Source organism: Dipodomys ordii, unplaced genomic scaffold (assembly GCF_000151885.1).
Source record: "Dipodomys ordii isolate 6190 unplaced genomic scaffold, Dord_2.0 Scaffold193, whole genome shotgun sequence".
NCBI lineage: Eukaryota > Metazoa > Chordata > Mammalia > Rodentia > Heteromyidae > Dipodomys > Dipodomys ordii.
In genome coordinates this window covers 1,437,973-1,448,002 of record NW_012267409.1, presented here as the reverse complement: position 1 = coordinate 1,448,002, position 10,030 = coordinate 1,437,973, and the positions used below count along the sequence as shown (strand labels likewise).

At 48.8% G+C, this 10,030-nt stretch overlaps 2 protein-coding genes across 5 annotated transcripts in view; one reads left to right on the top strand and one right to left on the bottom strand.

Moving 5' to 3' along the window:
- Window positions 1-236: 236 nt before the first annotated feature.
- Window positions 237-9,348, bottom strand: Faim (Fas apoptotic inhibitory molecule). Of its 4 annotated transcripts, none has more exons than XM_013034695.1 (6): window positions 9,048-9,348; window positions 4,077-4,133; window positions 2,509-2,629; window positions 1,965-2,193; window positions 1,450-1,499; window positions 237-852 (listed from the first exon to the last, which is right to left on the bottom strand). In XM_013034695.1, the coding sequence occupies exons 2-6, from the start codon at window positions 4,118-4,120 to the stop codon at window positions 703-705; spliced, it is 594 nt and encodes a 197-aa protein (XP_012890149.1). In that variant the 5' UTR covers window positions 4,121-4,133; window positions 9,048-9,348; the 3' UTR covers window positions 237-702. The 4 variants fall into 4 exon arrangements, with proteins under 4 accessions (XP_012890149.1, XP_012890150.1, XP_012890152.1 ...); XM_013034696.1 differs by lacking the exon at window positions 9,048-9,348 and adding an exon at window positions 8,104-8,207; XM_013034698.1 differs by lacking the exons at window positions 4,077-4,133; window positions 9,048-9,348 and adding an exon at window positions 8,104-8,207 and having other exon boundaries at window positions 240-852.
- Window positions 9,349-9,673: 325 nt separating this feature from the next.
- Cep70 (centrosomal protein 70kDa) overlaps window positions 9,674-10,030 on the top strand; it is a 33,266-nt gene continuing 32,909 nt past the window's right edge. The window contains exon 1 of the mRNA XM_013034668.1: window positions 9,674-9,717. The gene's annotated coding sequence lies outside the window, so the exon portion shown is untranslated. The remainder of the gene's footprint in view (window positions 9,718-10,030) is intronic.

Sequence of the window (10,030 nt, the reverse complement as noted above, 5' to 3'; positions counted from 1 at the left end):
GGACTAGTGCTGTAACTTTGCTTTCTTAAAGCTCAAGACCTGCACACTACCACATGAGCCATGTCTCCACTTCTGTCTTTTGGAGGTAAGGCTCATGGATTTTCTTGCCTTGGTCTGGCTTTGAACTTTGATCTTCAGGATCAAAGTAGCTAGGATTATAGGCGTGAGCCATGATACCCAGCCTGGTATTTTTCTTTTTTTTTTTTTTAACAAAAAAAAATCCAAAACAAAACAAAAAAACATGTTTCCATTCTGATGTTTTCTTGATATGCTTCCAGACAGAAAATATGTCTTATTTTCCCCAGTTCAGGAACCAACTGCTCTCAATCAGAGAGCGCAGGTGACTCACCAGAACCTGTACCCATCTGCAGGAACACAGGCAAAGATGCCAATTTTATTTCACAGTTTATTATAATAAAACTAGTTGTGAACCTCTAGTGATTGTGGTCTGCTTTGTTTTCCATTTGGCTTTAAAATACTTAACATTATTTAAAAAATAAATTGTAATTGCTATGATTACACATAATTTTTTTTCCTGACCCTTGGGATAGTAGTTTCAAATGACTTGGAAAATTAAAAAAAAAAAAGGAAACACTGCAGACTAAATGTACCAAGTACCTGTGGAACATAAATTTAATTACTACCACACTCCTTAAAAAGTCCTGACCTTGACTTCTTCAGACTACAATTTATGAAGAGAAATCACTCAGGAGTCTCTGGGATTTCTCTGTTGTCCACCACGAGGGTGTGGACAATGCCCTCTCTCCGCTTCCCGCTGCTCACCGCTTTTATGTAACAGTCGTGCTTCCCAAGGCTGAAATGCGTTTCCGTCCCGTCGTCCACAAACTCACCCTGCAACAGGAGGGAGAGGCATCAGCACCCCAGAAACCTCTGTCTGCAGCATGAACACCAGCTGAAGGGGAAGCTTTTGCTAGCTTAGAACCTGACGCTTGGATTGGATGCTCTTTACATGTCCATGAGGAATTCAGAGTTTCTGTGTTTTTTGTTTTTGTTTTTAAGTGCCAGTCCTGGGGTTTGAACTCAGGTCCTAGGCACGGTTCCTGAACTGCTTTTGCTCAAGGTGAGTGCTCTACCACTTGAGCCATAGCTCCATGTCTGGCCTTTTCTAAAGTTTATTGGAGATAAGTCTCATGGACTTTCCTGGCTGGACTGGCATCGAACTGTGACCCTCTGACCTCACTCTCCTGAGCAGCTAGCTGGGAGGACAGGTTTGAACCACCAGATGCCTGGCATTGCAGTCTGGAATATTTAATCTCCTTTCATTATCAAAGCTCCACAATTAGAAGCTGGGCATGATGAAACACACCTATAATCTCAGCACTCTGGAGGAACATGAGATCAAGGCCAACCTGGGCTATACTATACAAAGAAGACAAAAACAGCAATATCTCAATGGTCAATATTGAAATGATTATTTTGGGAACTTACTGCTGTTTCCATTTGCTTTCCATTGCACCAGACATCCATAGTGTCTTTTTCTGTAAAAATAGCATACATTTCAGAAGTTAGGAATCTATGATTTAAAGATAACAAGCTTGGCACGCTGCATTTCTAAATATTTATTTAGTTAGTTAGTTGATTATAGGGCTTGAACTCTGGGCCTGGGCCCTGTCCCTCAGCTCAAGGCTAGTGCTCTACCACTTGAGCCACAGTGCCACTTCCGGTTTTCTGGTGGTTTATTGGAGATAGAGTCTCACAGACTTTACTGCCCAGGCTGGCTTTGAACCAACATCATCAGATCTCAGCTTCCTGAGTAGCTAGGATGACAGGCTTGAGCCATAAGCACCCAACAAGTCCATGAGATTTTAATCTCCAGCGCTAGAAAATGAACTGGTTCAGGTGGTATAGTGCCATCCTTGAGTGAGCAAATTAAAAGGACAGCAGCTGTTCAAGACCCAGGATTAATATGCCATTCGATTCTATAAAAATGTGTACTGACTTACCCAGAACAACTCGGAAGTCTTGACCATCCAAGTGCAGCACCCATGTGTTGGTGGTCTTTGATCTGTTTTCCATGTACTTCTTGAGGCTCTTCCCATTAATTTCTAGAGTATATTCATAAGCAAATCCAGTGACAGCGTCAATGTTTATGGTGGCTTTGGTCTCTGCGGCTCCAACTGTGAACGTTTCTTTGCCCACCAATTTAAACATCCATTCTTTTCTTATCTTTTCCTATGTAAGTACAATAAAATATGAATGTGAATGTACTACCTGATTAGAAATACCATGCAATCTCAAGAAAAAGTACAGAACTACTACTCAGTGAGCAAATGACCCATGCAATTGAAAGATCTTTTTATTAATTCATGATGTCAAGATTCTATAATAGAGTTGTTTTAAGCTTAAATATTCCACATCTCTTCCTGAGTTCTATAACTATTATGAGCTTGCTTTGCCCAGTAAATAACTGGCCACAGTCCTAACTGTAACCACTGTCAGAAAAGCCCAAGTTCCCACACGAAGAGGCCCAAGGTGACCATTTCCTACCTTCCCATCTACGTACACTACTCGCTTTCCTGATGTTGTCCCGTGTTCGAATTCAATCTTGTGGATTCCATCGCTCAAGGCCACATCCCACACAGCTACAAGATCTGTCATTTTTTCCATGCTGTGGAGAGAGATGAAAGCCATTGTATTATGGGCCAAAACTAGAACAACTATTCCAATATAAAATATCAGACTTTATTAAAGGCCCTAAGATTACCTAAGAACTCCTCACAGAGTATGGAACTGTTTTCTTCCTAATTATTGTTTCCACATGAGATGTGAGTATATAGCGGGAGTAATTCCAAACAAAGTCACCTTAGTGCTAATAGGATTAAGAATCTATCAGTTTATCCTGTGTAGCACTCTCGGCTTGGTTGTAGCTTTATACACTGTCTGTTTAAAAAAAAAAAAGTCTCCTATTTCCTTAATCCCCCCTCACCCCATTAAAAAAGCCCAGAACTCAGTGGTTTGGCTTTGTTTATTTTAGATCTGATCACTTTCAAAACAAGACCTCTCTGAATTCTTCATACTTAAAACTAATCACTGGGGATTCATTGTAACAAAAACAAAGCTCTAATTTATTATAGTGGAATCGAAGAAAAAAGAGCTATGGAAGCAAATATCCTAGAAATGAGACAAAAATAATACAAGTTAATAATCCTGAGGATTATTATAGGAAATCTAATTTTAAACCAAAGGACTCTGCCTTGTCAAGAGTTTCTGGAGCAGTGTAAACTGTGTGTGTGTGTGTGTGTGTAACACACCGGTTTTGGAGCTTTGAACTCAGATCCTGGGTCCTTCCTGAGCTTTTTCACCTACAGCTGGCACACCACCACTTACTTGAGCCACAGCCCCACTTCCAGCTTTTTGCTGGTTAATTGGAGATAAAGTGTCTCAGACTCCCTGCCTAGGCTGGCTCTGAACCATGATCTTCAGATCTCAGCCTTCTGAATAGCTAGGATTACAGGCATGAGCACTTACACTTGGATCATTGTTTTTTTGTTTGTGGGGCTTGAACTCTGGGCCTGGGCACTGTCCCTCAGCTCTTCAGTTCAAGGCAAGCGCTCTACCACTTGAGGCACTGCACCACTTCCGATTTTCTAGTAGTTTATTGGAGATAGGAGTCTCAGGGTCTTTCCTGCCCGGGCTGGCTTTGAACCACAATCCTCAGATCTCAGCCTCCTGAGTAGCTAGGATTGTAGGCGTGAGCCACCGGCGCCCAGCTCATTGTTCTTTTCCTGCATCTACATTAGAGATGGCAATTGGACTTGATTTCATCTTTTCCTGTATCTACATTAGAGATGGCAATTGGACTTGATTTCATTGGAGTAATTGCCAAGAGCTTTGTGCCAAAGGACCAGCAGACCCACATCCCTGGCAAAGGAGGCGTAGACAGTGGCTACCTCCAGTGGGTGGACGCTTCCTCTGCTCTAGATGGCAAAGTAGCACCTTGTGCTTTGCATGCTACAATGTGTGTCCTTGGCAGAGCCAACATGATTCTCTTCTGGAATACCCAGATAACCTTTGAACCATCCAAGGCAGGTTTTATGGCAAAGCAAGTCATTTACCTTTCATCATCTTCAAAGATGGGATTGTCGTCTCCAGATGCCATGGTTGGCAAAAGTCTTTAATCCAATTAGCAGGCAGGAAAGAAAAACACAAAAAAAAGCAGAGATGCGGCAAAGGAAGATTGGGAGCAGAAAAGAAGACATCTACAAAGAGTTTCTCTTAACTTTGCAATCCTGGTCTCAAACTGCATGCAATTTCTGAAGAAATGGCTTTTACATACAATAGAATGCAAACTTAATTTCAGAGAAGTTCAAGCATGCAAATCAACTAACTTTTTAAAATTTTTTTTGGTTGGTCATGGGGCTTGAACTCAAGGCCTCGGCTGTTCCTGAGCTTTTTGCTCAAGGGTTAGCACTCTACCACTTGAGCCACAGCGCCACTTCCGGCTTGCTGGTGGTAAATTGGACATAAGAGTCGCACAGACATTCCTGTTCAGGATGGCTTCAAACCACAGTCCTCAGATCTCAGTCTCCTGAGTAGCTAGGAGGAGCCACTGGTGCCTGGCTATCATTTCTTAAAATTAGGGAGTAAACTTCTAACTCATTTCAAATATTGCATCATCTCTGGTCTGCAAGCACTCTAACAGATCCTCTGGGTTCTGTGCTTCTCAAAACCCCAAAGAATTGAGGCACGCCTCAGGGACTACAGGAAACTCTTAAGATAAACATGATGCCTCTGGACAAGCTGTCTTCACAGGGCATTTTAGAAGGGTTAAATAACAATCCACTCCCACTTCCCCTCCACCCCACCCCACCCCCATCACCAAGAAGTGATGAATTTAGGGGAAATGGCCAGGGGTATTTATGCCAGCTCTTTATCTAAGAATAAACTTAGATCACTCAATTAAGCACAATCAACTTAATAGTGCCGGTACTGAATGCACACAAGTTACCAGGTAGTGCTGGGCGCCAGTGGCTCACGCTGGTAATCCTAGGTATTCAAGAGGCTGAGATCTGAGGATCATGGTTTGAAGCCAGCCTAGGTACAAAAGTCCCTGTGAAACTCCTATCTCCAATTAACCACTCAAAAACCAGAAGTGGCACTGTGGCTCAAAGTGGTAGAGCACTAGCTGTGAGCAAAAAGAAGCTCAGGGCCCGTGTCTAGACCCTGAGTTCAAGCCCCACAACTGACAAAAAAAACCCCAAAAAAACAAAAAACTAAGATTTTTCCTAGGGAACTGGAAACTATCCTATAATCATTTAGAAAGAAAAGGAAAACATTCTATTCAAAGCAGGAGAAAAAGCCAAATAGCATACTGTAAACTAGATAAACCATCCTATATAAATCAGAGGGGATTTAGGGAGAGCACTTGAATTTTGCTCTATGAGATTCTAGAAAGTTCAGCAATGCAGTGTTCAAACCTGAAAGTAAGACTACCTAAAAATCAGGTTTTTCTTTTTTTTCTTTTATGGCACTAGGTTTTGAGCTCAGGACCTCACACTGGCTAAGCAGGTACTCTACCACTACAACCATACTGCCAGTCCTTTTCGTGCTTGCTTTTATTTATCTTATCCATTCAGTCACTTAGCTGGAATGAGTTCTGCAGGGGAAGAATTCACCATTACATTTCCACGCTGTTTTTTTTTTTGGGTCCGGTCGTGGGGCCTGAACTCTGGGCCTGGGCGCTGTCGCTCAGCTCTTCAGCTCAAGGCTAGCGCTCTACCACTTGAGCCACAGCACCACTTCCGGCTTTTTTTTTCATTTTTGCTTATGGGGTGCTGAGGAATGAAACCCAGGGCCTCAAGCATGCAAGGCAAGCACTCTACCACTGAGCCACCTTCCCAGCCCCAAACCCCAATATTGGGGTTTATTGTTACATTTTTCCTGAGCTGCTTTTTGCTTAAGACTAGCACTCCACCACTTGAGCCACAGCACTACTTCTGGCTTGTTCATGTGGTGCTGAGGAATCAAACCCAGGGCTTCATGCATACTATGCAAGCATGCTACCATTAAGCCACATTCCCAGCCCTCCACACTGTTTTTTAAAATCAATTTCACCCCTTTTACCATTCTACCTTCTCTTATCCGCTGCCCCCTCCCCCACCCGCTTCCCGAAACAATTTCAACAAGTAATGTATTTGAGACAGTCTCAAATTTTTTTTTTCTCTCCCTGGTAGCCTGAACCATGGCTGCCGTCCTACCTATGACCTCCCACAGAGCTAGGCCCACAGGTGTGATCACTCTTATGCCTGGTTTATTTTGTTGAGATGGAGGTCTTGGTAACTTTTTGCTGGGGCTGGCCTCGAACCTCCATCCTCTTACATAAGCTCTCTAGAATATGCAAATTCATCCAGGCAGAAAGTAGATCAGCAGTTACCAGGGATTGGGGGCAAAAGGAGGAGAGGGAGGTATGGCTCCATGGGTACAGTGCCTGTATTTAAGGGGCTGACAAAGTTTTGGAAAATGATGATGGAGGAACAACATTATGCATGTACATAATGCCACTGCAATGTACCCTTACAACTGGTACATTTGTCTTAAAACTGGTACATTTGCCGGGCACTGGTGGTTCATGCCTGTAATCCTAGCTACTCAGGAGGCTGAGATCTGAGGATCCAGGTTCAAAGACAGCCCTGGCAGAAAGGTCCCCTATAAGTCTCATCTCCGATTAACGACTCAAAAACCGGAAGTGGTACTGTGGTTCAAGTGGTAGAGCACTGGTGTTGAGCACTGAGAGGCTCAGGGTCAGCACCCAGGCCCTGAATTCAAGTCCCACAACCGATCAAACAACAACTGGTACATTTATGTTATATATCTTTACCATAATTTTTAAAAAATGTCCTATACACATCATTGTCAGTACTGGGATTTAAACTCAGGGCTTTGTGCCAGCTAGGCAGACAAACTACTACTTAAATCACACTTCTATACCTTTTTAAAACAAGTTTTTTCCTATGGTTATTTTTGAGATAGGGTCTTGCTTTCTGCCTAGGCCGACCTGAACCGAGACAATATTTGCAATTCCCACCACAGCTGGAACAACAGGCACACGCTACCATACTCAACTTCTCTGCTGAAAGAACTGGGGTCTTGTTGTTTTGCCTGGTCTGGCCTGGAGCTTATGGGATGCCATCCTCCCAACCTCAGCCTCCCGAGTCTTAGCTGGGATAGTCAGCATGAGTCACCGGAGCCTGGCTTACAGCACACATGCAGTGGACAAACTGGACTGTAGGTTGTCAAAAATAATAGTAAGTTCCACGCTGGTCGTGTTCCTTGGGGTCTGATCACATCTATCCCTGTCCCCAATTTCTCCTCTTTGCATAGGAGTAATCAGAAATGTCTGTCGTTATCTGGTAGGAACTCAGTTTTAGATACACATGGCATTGTCTATATTCATTCAGAATGCGAGTAGTTATCACACTCACACACACACACACACACACACACAAATGGAGAACCATATTGGGGGGGAGAAGGAGGAGGAAGAGGAAGAGGAGGAGGAAGAAGAGGAGGAGGAGGAGGGGGAGAGGAGGAGGAGGAGGAGGAGGAGGAGGAGGAAGGCGTAGCGCCTGGGTGATCAAGAAGGGAGAGACAGTGAGAAGGAGGAGGAGGAGGGAGGAAGAGGAGGAGAAGGAGAAAGAAGAAGGAGAAGAAGAGAAAGAAGAAGGAGAAGAAGAGGAGGAGGAGGAGGCCGGGTCCGGGTCCTTGAGGACCCAGGTTGTGCAAAATCATTCATTCTGATCGTGCTGGCCAGGGGGCCAGGCAGACCCGAGGGGCCCATCCGTCCCCCCCGTCCCCCGCCCCCCCCCGCCCCGGGATCTTTCAGCTCCAAGGTTTCCCCCAGCGACGGGTCTGACCTTTAATGGGGTGCAAACAAGTCGGAGGCCACAGCGGGGTGGGGTGGGGGGACGGGGCAGGACTCTCTCCCCTCCCCACCCCACCCCGACGTCAACCCCGACACTCCGTTGCACCGCCGTCCCCCCCATCCACCCCTGGGGGGGGTCTCTGCCCCGCGCCCGTCGCCGCCAAGGGGAGCTAGGACTTGACCAAGGGTGTGTGTGGGGGACGGGCGGGCCGCGATCTCACCTGTGCGCGGTGAGCTGCGGGGATGGGATGGGCGCTGGGAGACACCGGTTGATTCCGATCCTTTTAGGCCGCGCGGCCTCCGCCGGGAGCCCGCGGCGCGCAAGGCCCGGCCGGCGCGAGGCGGGGCGTCACGCTCCGGGTCTCCCGGGGCGCCCCAGCGCACCCCGGACCCAACCCCCACCCCCTCGGCCCGTCCCCCGGCCCTGGCCTTCCGCCCCGGCCCTGCTCCGCTCCCTAAGGCCCTGCGGCCATGAACAAACCCGAACGTGGCACTGGCTCCCCAGCACCGCTCTAGGGAGCACTCCGACCCCCCCCCGACTTCTCTCACCCCCTTAATTTTTTTCCTCGGTGCTGGTCCTGGGGTTGGAACTCAAGCCCTAAGCGCTGTCTCTGAGCTTTTTTATTGGGGGGGGGAGGAGGCTAAAAACTGGTGCTTCTGCCACTTGAACCACACACTTCCATCATTTTTTTTTTTTTTTGCTGGTTAACTGCAAGTGTCCAGGACCTTCTTGCCCGGGCTGGCTTCGATCTGCGATCTTTACAGATCTCAGCCGCCCCGCACCCCCGAAGAGGTGACCATCACAGGCATCGAACCACCAGCGCCCGGTGAGACAGAAATACATCTTTACAGGTACGGTTCTACTGAGCACTCGCCGATCCAAGTGCTGCGGGATGGGGATCTTAGCTCTGCACACGTTTGGCTCTCCGGTCTGGACTCATCCCTAACTATCCCTGTAGGATGGGGTTCGCCCCCGTGCAGTCACGTGGGGGGGGCCTCCAGACCCCCCACCCCTGAGCCCATCCCTGAGAGCCTGGGATCAGCGGGAGCTGCCACACCACAGCTTCCGAAGCCTCTCGGGCGATTCGCGTCGGCAGCAGCGGGGGGTGGACCCCCCACCCCGGGGCCTCGGCAGCCACTATTTCAATCCCGGTCCCTTCCACACCTTGTCCACGGATCAGGCTTAGCCTAAGGGCGTCCTGAGGGTCGTGTCCAGAACTACACGTGGCATCTTCGGCCTCTCCGCAGTCCGACGTCTGGCTGGGCCTAACTCTTGGTGGGCCTCTGGGAGAAGGGAAGGCTATCCACACACCATGTATAGACTACAGGTCCCGCAAAGGCCAGCGGATCCTGCGCACAGCCCAAGCCGGGGACGTCAAGGACATGCTGGCGCGGGAGGAGACACACGAGCCGCTCAGCAATCACGTTCACCTGCAGCCATTTAAAAAAACAAACAAACAAACCACCACCCACTTCCGGCGCCTCCCAACGACGCGCCTCTCGTTGGTGAGTGACAGCACCTGGCAGCCTATCGCCGCAAGAGCAGAACCACGTTTACGTAGGTATTAAGTCCCGCCTTAGAAGAGGAGCCAATAGGAAGGCGGTGTGGGCGGATCCAACTCCATCCTTCCTAGTGAAGCCCGAGAGAATCGTTCGCGAGGGGCGGGGCCGAGCAGCGGCGAGGCCGAACGTCACGCTCGGGTTCGGCTAGCCGGCCTCCGTCGGCCGGCCCTAACGGTCGCGGGGGCGGGGCTCCAGGTGGCGGGGCGGGGCGGGGAGCGGCGGGGCGGGGCCAGGCTGGGCGGGCTGCAGGCGGGAGGCGGCGGCTGAGGAAGGTGAGTGTGCGTGTGTGTGAGGAGAACGCCGCGGAGGAGGAGTGAGAGAGAGGATTTCTCGGGGGTACCACCCTGGCGGGGGGGGGTGGTGGTACTGAGTCTCGTCATCCGGGGAGGCCCCGGGGGTCGGTTTCCCGCCAATTAGAGCGGGCCGCGGCCGCCAGGTGCGGCGCTCGGCCTACCTGTGGTGGGGGCGGGGGGCGGAAATCACCGAGGCCTGAGGGGATTTCTCCCCGGGGACCCCCAGACTGGCTTCACACTGGGGTGTGGGAGGGTGGTACTCAGCCTTGTCAGCGTCCCCACCCCCCACCCC

Bases quoted from the DNA above. Each gene is read 5' to 3' on its own strand.
- Faim (XM_013034695.1), bottom strand. From the start codon at position 4,120: ATGGCATCTGGAGACGACAATCCCATCTTTGAAGATGATGAAAG. The intron at 2,194-2,508 runs GTAGGAAATGGT...GTACTTACATAG, and splicing joins TAGTGTACGTAGATGGGAAG to GAAAAGATAAGAAAAGAATG. The intron at 1,500-1,964 runs GTAAGTCAGTAC...CTATTTTTACAG, and splicing joins AGACTTCCGAGTTGTTCTGG to AAAAAGACACTATGGATGTC.